Here is a 15,643-nt window from a genome sequence, read left to right as displayed (position 1 = left end):
ATGTTGAAAACATGTGAACGTTTACTCTTGAAATGATCTTTCAAAGACATTTAAGTCTCTAGTAATACTAGTTAAAACCAAAAAAAACTATACATATATTTTCTTCAGGTTAAAAATGAAGTTAAAACCTATTTTCTAAAAAACTAACGGAAGAAAAAAGGGCAAATCTTTCTTAATTTTACTCAAAACTCGAAAATTTGTTCGGACATTTATACAGATTAACTGCTAAAGATTCAACAGAACTTCCATCAGTACTTGTTCTGGTGTCGTTATCTAAACATCTGTACATTTGTTCGTGTCTTGATCAGAGCGAAGTTCATACAAAACTGCAGCCAGAATTCTGAGCTGCTCTAGTAGAAGAACTCACATTTCTCCTTCAAACTCTTCACTGGCTGCTCTAGTAGAAGAACTCACATTTCTCCTTCAAACCCTTCACTGGCTGCTCTAGTAGAAGAACTCACATTTCTCCTTCAAACTCTTCACTGGCTGCTCTAGTAGAAGAACTCACATTTCTCCTTCAAACTCTTCACTGGCTGCCAGTTTCTTTCAGGATCATTTTAAAATTCTGGTTCTGGTTCGGATCTATTCATGGTCAGACCTTCCATCCAGGATAAACACTCTACAAATAGAAATACTTAGTTCAGTGTGTCTTGGCTTTACTTCCTGTATGTGTCGCACCTGCTTCCTGCCGGTGCTGCTGAGACACCGTCACAGTGGAGGATGTTGCTTTGAACCTCTCGCTTCCATAACATCGGTGAAGAGGTTTGTTGATCGAACCGGATGAAGAACTCGGGTCTGGTTCGAGTGTCGAAACAGTTGTTCGTACGAACGTGTCCGTGTGTCCGATACGATCCTGACCTGCTGACAGGAAGTCGACACTTTATCGGAACCAGAGGGTGACGGAGGATCGTCGGGTTTTCTTCAGGACTTCCTGCTGTTGAGGATCATGATCTTCTGAGGTGAAGTAAGTCTGTGATCAAATATATTTTATTGTTATTACAGTTTATATATAATCGTCAAATCCTGTGTTCAATAGTTTCCTTCAGCCTGAGTTAGTTTTTTATACCTTACAAATATTTAAAAATACTGGGGGTGTGTGTTGTCAAGAGTGTGTTGAAATGAATTACAATACGATACATAGTGATATTCAGTGATAGTGTAGTAACAAAGATATATGTGTAATATTGTGGAGTACTTGACTCTGGTGTTGTGATAGTATAGTAACAAGTATACAGTATATGTGTAGTATTGTGGAGTACTTGACTCTGGTGTTGTGATAGTGTAGTAACAAGTATATATGTGTAGTATTGTGGAGTACTTGACTCTGGTGTTGTGATAGTATAGTAACAAGTATACAGTATATGTGTAGTATTGTCCAGTACTTGACTCTGGTGTTGTGATAGTGTAGTAACAAGTATATATTTGTAGTATTGTCCAGTACTTGACTCTGGTGTTGTGATAGTATAGTAACAAGTATATATGTGTAGTATTGTCCAGTACTTGACTCTAGTGTTGTGATAGTGTAGTAACAAGTATATATGTGTAGTATTGTCCAGTACTTGACTCTAGTGTTGTGATAGTGTAGTAACAAGTATATGTGTAGTATTGTCCAGTACTTGACTCTGGTGTTGTGATAGTGTAGTAACAAGTATATATGTGTAATATTGTGGAGTACTTGACTCTGGTGTTGTGATAGTATAGTAACAAGTATATATGTGTAGTATTGTCCAGTACTTGACTCTAGTGTTGTGATAGTGTAGTAACAAGTATATGTGTAGTATTGTCCAGTACTTGACTCTGGTGTTGTTATAGTGTAGTAACAAGGATATATGTGTAGTATTGTCCAGTACTTGACTCTGGTGTTGTGATAGTGTAGTAACAAGTATATATGTGTAGTATTGTTGAGTACTTGACTCTGGTGTTGTGATAGTATAGTAACAAGTATATATGTGTAGTATTGTCCAGTACTTGACTCTGGTGTTGTGATAGCGTGTTAACAAGTATATATTTGTAGTATTGTCCAGTACTTGACTCTGGTGTTGATAGTGTAGTAACAAGTATATATGTGTAGTATTGTCCACTACTTGACTCTGGTGTTGTGATAGTGTAGTAACAAGTATACATGTGTAGTATTGTCCAGTACTTGACTCTGGTGTTGATAGTGTAGTAACAAGTATATATGTGTAGTATTGTCCAGTACTTGACTCTGGTGTTGTGATAGTGTAGTAACAAGTATATATGTGTAGTATTGTCCAGTACTTGACTCTGGTGTTGTGATAGTGTAGTAACAAGTATATGTGTAGTATTGTCCAGTACTTGACTCTGGTGTTGTGATAGTGTAGTAACAAGTATATATGTGTAGTATTGTCCAGTACTTGACTCTAGTGTTGTGATAGTGTAGTAACAAGTATATGTGTAGTATTGTCCAGTACTTGACTCTGGTGTTGTTATAGTGTAGTAACAAGTATATATGTGTAGTATTGTCCAGTACTTGACTCTGGTGTTGTGATAGTGTAGTAACAAGTATATATTTGTAGTATTGTCCAGTACTTGACTCTGGTGTTGATAGTGTAGTAACAAGTATATATGTGTAGTATTGTCCAGTACTTGACTCTGGTGTTGTGATAGTATAGTAACAAGTATATATGTGTAGTATTGTCCAGTACTTGACTCTGGTGTTGTGATAGCGTGTTAACAAGTATATATTTGTAGTATTGTCCAGTACTTGACTCTGGTGTTGTGATAGTATAGTAACAAGTATATATGTGTAGTATTGTCCAGTACTTGACTCTGGTGTTGTGATAGTGTATTAACAAGTATAAATTTGGAGTATTGTCCAGTACTTGACTCTGGTGTTGATAGTGTAGTAACAAGTATATATGTGTAGTATTGTCCAGTACTTGACTCTGGTGTTGTGATAGTGTAGTAACAAGTATATATGTGTAGTATTGTCCAGCACTTGACTCTGGTGTTGTGATAGTGTAGTAACAAGTATATATGTGTAGTATTGTCCAGTACTTGACTCTGGTGTTGTGATAGTGTGGTAACAAGTATAAATGTGTAGTATTGTCCAGTACTTGACTCTGGTGTTGTGATAGTGTAGTAACAAGTATATATGTGTAGTATTGTCCAGTACTTGACTCTGGTGTTGTGATAGTGTAGTAACAAGTATATATGTGTAGTATTGTCCAGTACTTGACTCTGGTGTTGTGATAGTGTAGTAACAAGTATATATGTGTAGTATTGTCCAGTACTTGACTCTGGTGTTGTGATAGTGTAGTAACAAGTATAAATGTGTAGTATTGTCCAGTACTTGACTCTGGTGTTGTGATAGTGTAGTAACAAGTATAAATGTGTAGTATTGTCCAGTACTTGACTCTGGTGTTGTGATAGTGTAGTAACAAGTATATATGTGTAGTATTGTCCAGTACTTGACTCTGGTGTTGTGGTAGTGTAGTAACAAGTATATATGTGTAGTATTCTACCACATGACATCAAAAAAAAAATGTCCAAACATCAGCTGCTGCAGTCACTGTATCATCTCGTCCTCAGCTTCGCAGGATCTAATGACTGCTGCCATCTAGTGGTGAATACTTGCATGTTAATTGATCAAATTATATTGTTTTATACACACCTTATTCAATTCTAAACCCTAAAAAATAACGTTGATCAAATCAACATATGATTTGAAAGCCAAAATCAAATCGATACACTACTGTTGAATATCAATACCTGTTTTGTAAAAAATAATATTGCGACATTTTAGTGTTGAAGGACTTTCTACTACTATTACAATAATCCACCACTTTTAGTACATTTCAGGACATGATAATGTTATTTATTTCGCTCTAGTGACGAGAGTAAATAAACAAGCGGGTAAAGTAAGTCATGGTTATCGTGTTCTGGTCAAATCAAATCTCTTGTAATGTGTCCGGAGGGACGTGAACGCATCGATCGATGCTCTAAAGTCATTTCCACGCCATAAGTAAAACAAACTCGTTTACTCGCCGCGGATTGGTCCCTTTAACGCCTCAGCCAATAGGAATCCTCCAAACAGACGCCCCTCCCCTCGCTTCGCGCGTGGACCAATCAGAGAGCAGCTTTCTCCTCCCGTCGGTCCGCGCTGCTGCGTTCACGGGTATTTCCTCCGTCGGTGAGACGAGACTCGAGGCTCGGAATAAAAACACCTTCGAATCCTTGTTGAAAACAACTGTCAAAATGGCGCGTGGGTCCGGGCGGTGACGAGGGTCTGCTCACGTGACCCTCGTGCCAGGCGTTTGTTCAGAGAATCTCTCGGTGAGTGTTTTTGTGTTTTCATCGATTATTGGGAGTTTTTAAGAGGAATGTGAAGGAAACGGTGCGTTCAAAGACTGTGACGTGTGTGAGAGAGCGAGTGGGTACGGGGAGTGACGGCGGGTCGTTCACCTGGAGACCACAGTCCGCCTCGGGAACATGGTTCCGGTTCGTGGTAGATGATCCAGATGCTGCAGATGTTACTATCGTGACCAGATTTGTGTGGAGCAGCGAACACAGCAACTCAACGACTACCAGTGAAGGCGCACTGATTTAATGTGGATTAAATGTGGATTTAAGGTAGATTTAAGGTAGATTTAATGTGGATTTAATGTGGATTAAATGAAGGTAAATGAACCACACACTCGATCATTGTATGAGGAAGTAAAGGAAACACGGAACACATGGATTAGAAGGACATAAAGGTGTGTGTAGGTGGAAATATACACACCTACACACATGTTCAACACCCACATTAACAACACAGCAACAGCTGTTGTGTCAACTGTTGCTGCATCACAACACAATGACACCTAAACAGACACACAATCCAGTCTAGAGATAAAAAAACAATCTTATTTCTTCTCTTATTTACTCGTTTAAGATCATCTTTTATACTGTTTAATGAGGTTCAATCAAACAGACAAATGTAAAGATGTGTATTTGTATGTATGTAGTATTGTTGTAGTAGTGTAGTGTAGTAATAACAATATATGTGTAGTATTGTCCAGTACTTGACTCTGGTGTTGTGATAGTGTAGTAACAAGTATATATGTGTAGTATTGTCCAGTACTTGACTCTGGTGTTGTGATAGTGTAGTAACAATTATATATGTGTAGTATTGTGGAGTACTTGACTTTGGTGTTGATATTATATTAGAAAGTATATACGTGTAGTATTGTGGAGTACTTGACTCTGGTGTTGATAGTATAGTAACAAGGATATATGTGTAGTATTGACGAGTACTTGACTCTGGTGTTGTGATAGTGTAGTAACAAGTATATATGTGTAGTATTGTCCAGTACTTGACTCTGATGTGTAATATTGTCTAGTACTTGACTCTGGTGTTGTGATAGTGTAGTAACAAGTATATATGTGTAGTAGTGTCCAGTACTTGACTCTGGTGTTGTGATAGTGTAGTAACTAGTATATATGTGTAGTATTGTCCAGTACTTGACTCTGGTGTTGTGATAGTGTAGTAACAAGTATATATGTGTAGTATTGTCCAGTACTTGACTCTGGTGTTGTGATAGTGTAGTAACAAGTATATATGTGTAGTATTGTCCAGTACTTGACTCTGGTGTTGTGATAGTGTAGTAACTAGTATATATGTGTAGTATTGTCCAGTACTTGACTCTGGTGTTGTGATAGTGTAGTAACAAGTATATATGTGTAGTATTGTCCAGTACTTGACTCTGGTGTTGTGATAGTGTAGTAACAAGTATATATGTGTAGTATTGTCCAGTACTTGACTCTGGTGTTGTGACAGTGTAGTAACAAGTATATATGTGTAGTATTGTCCAGTACTTGACTCTGGTGTTGTGATAGTGTAGTAACTAGTATATATGTGTAGTATTGTCCAGTACTTGACTCTGGTGTTGTGATAGTGTAGTTACAAGTATATATGTGTAGTATTGTCCAGTACTTGACTCTGGTGTTGTGATAGTGTAGTAACAAGTATATATGTGTAGTATTGTCCAGTACTTGACTCTGGTGTTGTGATAGTGTAGTAACAAGTATATATGTGTAGTATTGTCCAGTACTTGACTCTGGTGTTGTAGTATTTACAGACCACATGACCAGAAGTTGAATTGCAACACATAAATAAACGCTGTGGTTGTTTGCATGTAAATTATTAATAAAAAATCATGTATATATACCTATATATATATATATATATATATATATATATAGGTATATATTTGTGGCCTATAACTAATACTTTTCCAGGCAGAGCAAGAGACATCTTTGATTTTATAGTTAAATGGAACAGAATTGAAAAATAAGACTAATTTCTCAGTGAAACCGGAGAATAATCCGTAAAACGCTAAACAACAAAATATAAATGGATTTAGATCCACAAGAATTGACCTCTGGTGACCTTTGGTCTAAAAGATTGAACAACATCTCAAACCATCTGCTGTGGTTCCTCTCTCTCTCTCTAATCTGATACCTTGAACCTGATGCAATGTTAATCTGACCCCGGACCCCCGGCCCGGGTCGGTCGAGTGGCTTAATCTGCACGTTGATGATTAAACCATCCCGAGGGAAGCGAACCCACGTCCTGGTTCTGGTTCTGAACCCCCACCAGAGCAGGGCGCGGCGCCGCACCACGACCAGATGTTGATCCTCGGACAGAAACGCGTCCATTTTTAGACGCCTTTGAAACGTCGCCGCAGCTTCAGAGTCTGAGGATCACGAGTTTCTCACCTGACGCTGCTGTGGGTTCGTGGCCGTTACATTATGACCACCGACCCCGTTATCTGTGGCCCCGAAGTCAACCTTGGACTCAACCTTTGCTCTTCAAATAGATTTAAAAATAGTCTTTACTTCGTCAGGGATTGAAACGATTACATTAGAACGTTTGAACTGTTTTTCAACAATATTTGACCTTTTATGTTTTATATTTTGACAATATAACAACATGGATTATAGGACATTAATGTATACTTGTATACAACTTTAAAAGCTGCTGGACTCACTGTATCCTCTCGTCCTCAGTTGTAACTTCTTTCATTTGTTTTTAAACCGAAATATGTCGAAACGTCAGCTTTAAAAGCTGCTGGACTCACTGTATCCTCTCGTCCTCAGTTGTAACTTCTTTCATTTGTTTTCAAACCGAAATATGTCCAAATCTCGGCTTTAAAAGCTGCTGGACTCACTGTATCCTCTCATCCTCAGTTGTAACTGCTTTCATTTGTTTTCAAACCAAAATATGTCCAAATCTCGGCTTTAAAAGCTGCTGGACTCACTGTATCCTCTCGTCCTCATTTGTAACTGCTTTAATTTGTTTTCAAACCAAAATATGTCCAAACGTCAACTTTAAAGGCTGCTGGACTCACTGTATCCTCTCGTCCTCAGTCGTAATTGCTTTCATTTGTTTTCAAACCAAAATATGTCCAAACATCAGCTTTAAAAGCTGCTGGACTCACTGTATCCTCTCGTCCTCAGTCGTAATTGCTTTCATTTGTTTTCAAACCAAAATATGTCCAAACGTCAACTTTAAAGGCTGCTGGACTCACTGTATCCTCTCGTCCTCAGTCGTGACTGCTTTCATTTGTTTTCAAATACCTAGCATTGTTGTATTTGTGTGACTTCCCTGCGTTATATTGCCTTATTTTCTTTCATGAAACTAATGTTTTTATTGGATTATAAAATATTTTAAATCTTTATCAAACATGAATTTTTAATGACATTAATAAGAAAAAAAAGTCTATTAACTTGTTTAATTAAGAGTAAAATCTATGTTATATTAATGCTTCTCTTGATAAACATGTTATTATCGTCGCTCTTGTGTTATAACAAGTAACAAAGCAATAGAAAAATGAAGAATTAAATGTTTTAAATGAAGATTTCAAGGTCGTCGTGGAGGTCGTTTCTCGAGGAGAAGCTGCTGAACCCGTGGTCACATGGTTCCGGGTCTGTTGCAGGAGCTGGTCATGAGTCGTGATGCGGTTCCTTCCTGGTCCACAACCGTAAGATCCTGATCTTCTGAGAAGCCATGAGGAGGAGGTCCAGTCTGCTGGTAGGGGGCGCTCTCCTCTGCTCCGCCATGCTGCTGTACCTGGGCATGAGCGGCCTGGAGTGTCCGCAGAAGAGCCACCGGCACCGCTGGATGGAGCTGCACATGGGCCCGTCCAACCAGAGCCTGCCGGACCACTTCCCCGAGGACACGCCGCTGATCTTCATCGGCGGCTTCCCTCGCAGCGGCACCACGCTCATGCGGGTCATGCTGGACGCCCACAATGCCGTGCGGTGCGGCGAGGAGACGCGAGTGATCCCTCGCCTGCTGTCCATGAGGGCCACCTGGAGCCGCTCGGTGAAGGAGAGGATCCGCCTGGACGAGGCCGGCGTCACGGACCAGGTCCTGGACTCAGCGGTGAGAGCGTTCCTGCTGGAGGTGAGCTTTGATGGAACATCTCATGAAGATTCCACTCTCATGTTGTCGTTTTAAACATTGAATTCATTTATTTTAAATCATTTAATTCAGTTTAGTTTTTTTTAAATTATCTAATTTAAAAATGTGAATATTTTTCGTGACTATTTGTCAAAGAATTAAAATTAAAAAAAAATAAATTACAATGTATTTATTTTTTATAACAAACCAAAATATGTACAAACGTCAGCTTTTTAAAGCTGCTGGACTCACTGTATCCTCTCGTCCTCAGTTGTAGTTAATTATCTAATTAAAAAATGTGAACATTTTTCGTGACTATTTGTTAAAGAATTAAAATTAAAAAAATTAAATTACAATGTATTTATTTTTTATAACAAACCAAAATATGTCCAAATGTCAGCTTTTAAAGCTGCTGGACTCAATGTATCCTCTCGTCCTCAGTCGTAACTGCTTTCATTTGTTTTCAAACCAAAATATGTCCAAACATCAGCTTTTAAAGCTGCTGGACTCACTGTATCCTCTCGTCCTCAGTTGTAACTGCTTTCATTTGTTTTCAAACCAAAATATGTCCAAACGTCAACTTTTTAAAGCTGCTGGACTCAATGTATCCTCTCGTCCTCAGTCGTAACTGCTTTCATTTGTTTTCAAACCAAAATATGTCCAAACGTCAACTTTTTAAAGCTGCTGGACTCACTGTATCCTCTCGGCCTCAGTCGTAACTGCTTTCATTTGTTTTCAAACCAAAATATGTCCAAACGTCAACTTTTTAAAGCTGCTGGACTCACTGTATCCTCTCGTCCTCAGTCGTAACTGCTTTCATTTGTTTTCAAACCAAAATATGTCCTAACATCAGCTTTTAAAGCTGCTGGACTCACTGTATCCTCTCGTCCTCAGTTGTAGTTTTTTTTTTTAATTATTTAATTAAATAATGTGAACATTTTTCGTGACTATTTGTTAAACAATTACAATTTTTTAAATTAAATTACAATGTATTTATTTGTATTTTATTTATTCCAATGAAAAATACATTTTCTAAGTTTAATATTTTGAATAATCAAGCACTGAACCCCTCGCAGGTCACATGACTGTCTTTGTGTCGCATGATTGGCTGAAAGTTTGATCCAGTAGCTCGTTGCTCTGTTGGTTCTGTCTGGTGACTCTTATTATAACATTCATATTACATTTAAAAGACTACGATTAAAAACCATTCATTTAAGAAACTATATTCTTAGAAGATCAAACTCTATGTTTAAATTTCAATTGTAACATTTCAACTGTTAAACTCCTTCACACTGAAGCGTCAGTGACTCCATGTGTCTCCGGTCTCAGGTCATCGTGGGTCACGGAGAACCTGCTCCTCGTCTCTGCAACAAGGATCCCTTCGCTCTCAAGTCTTTGAGTTATTTGTCTCACATCTTCCCTAAAGCTAAGTTTGTTCTGATGCTGCGAGACGGACGAGCGACTGTTCACTCCGTCGTCTCCCGCAAGGTGAGGAAGTTGTTCCTGCTCCTCCACTTCCTCCTCTGTATTTCCTCCTCTGTCCTTCCTCCTCTGTACTTCCTGCTCTGTACTTCCTCCTCTGTCCTTCCTCCTCTGTACTTCCTCCTCTGTACTTCCTCCTCCGTGCTTCCTCCTCTGTCCTTCCTCCTCCGTGCTTCCTCCTCTGTGCTTCCTCCTCCGTACTTCCTCCTCCGTACTTCCTCCTCCGTCCTTCCTCCTCCGTGCTTCCTCCTCCGTGCTTCCTCCTCCGTGCTTCCTCCTCTGTGCTTCCTCCTCCGTACTTCCTCCTCCGTACTTCCTCCTCCGTACTTCCTCCTCCGTGCTTCCTCCTCCGTGCTTCCTCCTCCGTGCTTCCTCCTCCGTGCTTCCTCCTCTGTGCTTCCTCCTCCGTGCTTCCTCCTCCGTGCTTCCTCCTCTGTCCTTCCTCCTCCGTGCTTCCTCCTCCGTGCTTCCTCCTCCGTGCTTCCTCCTCTGTGCTTCCTCCTCCGTACTTCCTCCTCCGTACTTCCTCCTCCGTACTTCCTCCTCTGTACTTCCTCCTCCGTACTTCCTCCTCTGTGCTTCCTCCTCCGTGCTTCCTCCTCTGTGCTTCCTCCTCCGTGCTTCCTCCTCCGTACTTCCTCCTCCGTACTTCCTCCTCTGTACTTCCTCCTCCGTACTTCCTCCTCCGTACTTCCTCCTCCGTACTTCCTCCTCCGTACTTCCTCCTCCGTACTTCCTCCTCTGTACTTCCTCCTCCGTACTTCCTCCTCCGTACTTCCTCCTCCGTACTTCCTCCTCCGTACTTCCTCCTCCGTACTTCCTCCTCCGTACTTCCTCCTCCGTGCTTCCTCCTCCGTACTTCCTCCTCTGTCCTTCCTCCTCTGTGCTTCCTCCTCTGTGCTTCCTCAACTTCCTCCTCTCAACTTCCTCCTCTCCACTTCCTCCCCTAAACCTCCTACTCTCAACTTCCTCCCCTCAACTTCCTTCCCTCAACTTCCTCCCCACATCTTCCTCCTCTCAACTTCCTCCCCTCCACTTCCTCCCCTAAACCTCCTCCTCTCAACTTCCTCCCCTCCACTTCCTCCCCTCAACTTCCTCCCCTCCACTTCCTCCCCTAAACCTCCTCCTCTCAACTTCCTTCCCACATCTTCCTCCCCTCAACTTCCTCCCCTCAACTTCCTCCCCACATCTTCCTCCTCTCAACTTCCTCCCCTCCACTTCCTCCCCTAAACCTCCTCCTCTCAACTTCCTCCCCTCCACTTCCTCCCCTCAACTTCCTCCCCTCCACTTCCTCCCCTAAACCTCCTCCTCTCAACTTCCTTCCCACATCTTCCTCCTCTCAACTTCCTCCCCTCCACTTCCTCCCCTAAACCTCCTCCTCTCAACTTCCTCCCCTCCACTTCCTCCCCTCAACTTCCTCCCCTCCACTTCCTCCCCTAAACCTCCTCCTCTCAACTTCCTTCCCACATCTTCCTCCTCTCAACTTCCTCCCCTCCACTTCCTCCCCTAAACCTCCTCCTCTCAACTTCCTCCCCTAAACCTCCTCCTCTCAACTTCCTCCCCTCCACTTCCTCCCCTCAACTTCCTCCCCTCCACTTCCTCCCCTAAACCTCCTACTCTCAACTTCCTCCCCTCAACTTCCTCCCCTCAACTTCCTCCCCACATCTTCCTCCTCTCAACTTCCTCCCCTAAACCTCCTCCTCTCAACTTCCTCCCCTCCACTTCCTCCCCTCAACTTCCTCCCCTCCACTTCCTCCCCTAAACCTCCTCCTCTCAACTTCCTCCCCTCCACTTCCTCCCCTCAACTTCCTCCCCTCCACTTCCTCCCCTAAACCTCCTACTCTCAACTTCCTCCCCTCAACTTCCTCCCCTCAACTTCCTCCCCACATCTTCCTCCTCTCAACTTCCTCCCCTAAACCTCCTCCTCTCAACTTCCTCCCCTCCACTTCCTCCCCTCAACTTCCTCCCCTCCACTTCCTCCCCTAAACCTCCTCCTCTCAACTTCCTCCCCTCCACTTCCTCCCCTCAACTTCCTCCCCTCCACTTCCTCCCCTAAACCTCCTCCTCTCAACTTCCTCCCCACATCTTCCTCCCCTCAACTTCCTCCCCACATCTTCCTCCTCTCAACTTCCTTCTCTCAACCTCCTCCTCTCCACTTCCTCCAGGTGACCATCTCGGGGTTCGACATGAGCAGCTACAGGGACTGCCTGACCAAGTGGAGCGGCGCCGTGGAGACCATGTTCAACCAGTGCCGGGCCGCCGGCGCCACCACGTGTCTGCCGGTGTACTACGAGCGGCTGGTGCTGCAGCCCGAGCAGGAGATGAGGAAGTTGCTCGACTTCCTGGAGCTGAAGTGGGACGAGTCGGTTCTGCATCACGAGGAGCTGATCGGGAAAGTGGGAGGAGTTTCTCTCTCCAAGTGAGTCGGGGCGAGAGCCACCATGAGTCAATGTTAATAAGATAATAATGACAATAAGTGACGGAGCTTCTTGTTCATCGTGTGTGTGTGTGTGTGTGTGTGTGTGTGTGTGTGTGTGTGTGTGTGTGTGTGTGTGTGTGTGTGTGTGTGTGTGTGTGTGTGTGTGTAGAGTGGAGCGCTCCACGGATCAGGTGATGAAACCCGTCAACACCGACGCTCTGTCCAAGTGGGTCGGTAACATCCCGGCAGACGTAGTGACAGATATGGCAGAGGTCGCGCCGATGTTGACCCGCCTGGGCTACGACCCTCACGCCAACCCCCCCGACTACACCAAGATGCTGCCCCTCAGACCCTCGTCCAACAGAACACAGGTGAGACCATAGTCCCCCCTCTTCTATCTTCCCTCTCTCACTCCTCTTCTATCTTCCCTCTCTCACCCCTCTTCTATCTTCTATCTTCTATCTTCTATCGTCCCTCTCTCACTCCTCTTCTATCTTCCCTCTCTCACTCCTCTTCTATCTTCTATCTTCTATCTTCTATCTTCCCTCTCTCACTCCTCTTCTATCTTCTATCTTCTATCTTCCCTCTCTCACTCCTCTTCTATCTTCCCTCTCTCACTCCTCTTCTATCTTCTATCTTCTATCTTCCCTCTCTCACTCCTCTTCTATCTTCCCTCTCTCACTCCTCTTCTATCTTCTATCTTCTATCTTCCCTCTCTCACTCCTCTTCTATCTTCTATCTTCCCTCTCTCACTCCTCTTCTATCTTCTATCTTCCCTCTCTCACTCCTCTTCTATCTTCTATCTTCTATCTTCCCTCTCTCACTCCTCTTCTATCTTCTATCTTCTATCTTCCCTCTCTCACTCCTCTTCTATCTTCTATTTTCCCTCTCTCCCACCTTTCACCCTCGTCATCCCTCTCTCACTCCTCTATCCTCCCCCTCTGACCCTCGTCCTCTATCCTCTCCCTCCTTTCACCCCCACTCTCCCCACTTTATCCTCCATCTCCCCCCCTCCCTCTCCACCCACCTGTCTCACCCTCGTCCTCGCCTCTATCTTCCCTCTCTTCCTCCTTTCACCACCACTCTCCGCCCTCTCTCCCCCTCTATCCTCTATCTCTCCCCCTCTATCCTCCATCTCTCACCCTTCTATCCTCCATCTCTCACCCCTCTCTCACCCCTCTATCCTCTATCTCTCCCCCTCTATCCTCCATCTCTCACCCTTCTATCCTCCATCTCTCACCCTTCTATCCTCCATCTCTCACCCCTCTCTCACCCCTCTATCCTCTATCTCTCCCCCTCTATCCTCCATCTCTCACCCTTCTATCCTCCATCTCTCACCCCTCTATCCTCTATCTCTCCCCCCTCTCTCACCCCTCTATCCTCCATCTCTCCCCCCTCTCTCACCCCTCTATCCTCTATCTCTTCCCCCTCTATCCTCCATCTCTCACCCCTCTATCCTCTATCTCTCCCCCCTCTATCCTCCATCTCTCACCCCTCTCTCACCCCTCTATCCTCTATCTCTCCCCCTTCTATCCTCCATCTCTCACCCCTCTATCCTCTATCTCTCCCCCCTCTATCCTCCATCTCTCACCCCTCTATCCTCCATCTCGCTCCCCCTTCTATCCTCCATCTCCCCCCCCTCTATCTATCCCCCCTCTATCCTCCATCTCTCCCCCTTCTATCCTCCATCTCTCCATCTCTCCCCCTTCTATCCTCTATCTCTCCCCCTTCTATCCTCCATCGCTCACCCCTCTATCCTCTATCTCTCCCCCCTCTATCCTCCATCTCTCACCCCTCTCTCACCCCTCTCTCACCCTTCTATCCTCCATCTCTCCCCCTCCATCTCCCCCCCTCTATCCTCCATCTCTCCCCCCTCGATCTCCCCCCCCTCTATCCTCCATCTCTCCCCCCTCGATCTCCCCCCCCCTCTATCCTCCATCTCTCCCCCCTCGATCTCCCCCCCCTCTATCCTCCATCTCTCCCCCTCTATCCTCCATCTCTCCCCCTCTATCCTCCATCTCTCCCCCCTCTCACCCCTCCATCTCTCAATCTTGGCTTCACCAGTGGAAGAAGAATCTTGACTCACTGCAACATCTGAACGTTTTATTTTGAAGGATGATACAAACACACGTCTTATTTTGAAAATCATTTCCTTCCTTCAAACTTCCTGACTTTCAAAACAAAACCTTTGTGTCCGTAGAACCTGAAGACCACAGAGACGCTGCAGCTCAGTTAAGATCTTCATACAAACTCTCGCTGGGAGGTTTTCCAGGAGCTCCTTTCATCAGCAACACGTCGTACATTGAATGTGAAAGTATCTGACGAGTGTAAATATTACCTCAAGATGTACTATTTTCTTAGTAAATTATTTTCCATCGTTCAGTCACGACTTTGTAATGTTTGTCATGAATGTGATTCAAAATGTTGTCGATTAAACATGAATGTAAAACTATTCTTTATTAACATCATTAACATCATTAACATAATTACTTTATCAAGTTAAACATTGAATTTACATTTAAATCTTTATGTATTTTATAATGTGTTTTAAGTTTTTTTTTTGTTTTTAATTCAATTATTTATATATTTAAGTTATTTTATTACTTTATTACATGATACTAATGTATTTCATGATACTAAAGTATTACATTATTTCATGTTACTAAAGTATTATATTATTGCATGATACTAAAGTATTACATTATTTCATGATACTTAAGTATTACATTATTGAGTGATACTAAAGTATTACATTATGTTGTGATACTAAAGTATTACATTATTTCAAGATAATAAAGTATTACAATATTTCATGATACTAAAGTATTACATTATTACATCATACTAAAGTATTACAAGATACAAGATACTAAAGTATTTCATGATACTAAAGTATTACATTATTTCATGTTACTAAAGTATTATATTATTGCATGATACTAAAGTATTACATTATTTCATGATACTTAAGTATTACATTATTGCATGATACTAAAGTATTACATTATGTTGTGATACTAAAGTATTATGTGATGCTAAAGTATTACAAGATACAAGATACTAAAGTATTTCATGATACTAAAGTATTAGATTATTGCATGATACTAAAGTATTACATTATTACAAGATAATAAAGTATTTCATGATACTAAAGTATTACATTATTTCATGATACTAAAGTATTACATTATGTTGTGATACTTAAGTATTACATGATGCTAAAGTATTACATTATGTTGTGATACTTGAGTATTACATGATGCTAAAGTATTACATTATGTTGTGATACTAAAGTATTACATTATTTCAAGATAATAAAGTATTACAATATT

At 42.2% G+C, this 15,643-nt stretch overlaps 1 protein-coding gene across 3 annotated transcripts; it reads left to right on the top strand.

Moving 5' to 3' along the window:
- The first annotated feature begins 726 nt into the window (after nt 1-726).
- Nucleotides 727-14,764, top strand: LOC148065750 (protein-tyrosine sulfotransferase 1-like). Of its 3 annotated transcripts, none has more exons than XM_087807172.1 (6): nt 727-959; nt 7,944-8,413; nt 9,740-9,898; nt 12,058-12,311; nt 12,481-12,682; nt 14,512-14,764. In XM_087807172.1, the coding sequence occupies exons 2-6, from the start codon at nt 8,015-8,017 to the stop codon at nt 14,545-14,547; spliced, it is 1,050 nt and encodes a 349-aa protein (XP_087663298.1). In that variant the 5' UTR covers nt 727-959; nt 7,944-8,014; the 3' UTR covers nt 14,548-14,764. The 3 variants fall into 3 exon arrangements, with proteins under 3 accessions (XP_087663298.1, XP_087663297.1, XP_087663296.1); XM_087807171.1 differs by having other exon boundaries at nt 727-964; XM_087807170.1 differs by lacking the exon at nt 727-959 and adding an exon at nt 4,159-4,296.
- The last annotated feature ends 879 nt before the right edge of the window (nt 14,765-15,643 follow it).

This window comes from Callionymus lyra, chromosome 14 (assembly GCF_982586985.1).
Source record: "Callionymus lyra chromosome 14, fCalLyr1.hap1.1, whole genome shotgun sequence".
NCBI classification, from domain to species: Eukaryota; Metazoa; Chordata; class Actinopteri; order Syngnathiformes; family Callionymidae; genus Callionymus; species Callionymus lyra.
This window is presented reverse-complemented; position numbering and strand designations above follow the sequence as displayed.

Bases quoted from the DNA above. Each gene is read 5' to 3' on its own strand.
- LOC148065750 (XM_087807172.1), top strand. From the start codon at position 8,015: ATGAGGAGGAGGTCCAGTCTGCTGGTAGGGGGCGCTCTCCTCTGCTCC. The intron at 12,312-12,480 runs GTGAGTCGGGGC...GTGTGTGTGTAG, and splicing joins GGAGGAGTTTCTCTCTCCAA to AGTGGAGCGCTCCACGGATC. The intron at 12,683-14,511 runs GTGAGACCATAG...TTGTGTCCGTAG, and splicing joins CCTCGTCCAACAGAACACAG to AACCTGAAGACCACAGAGAC.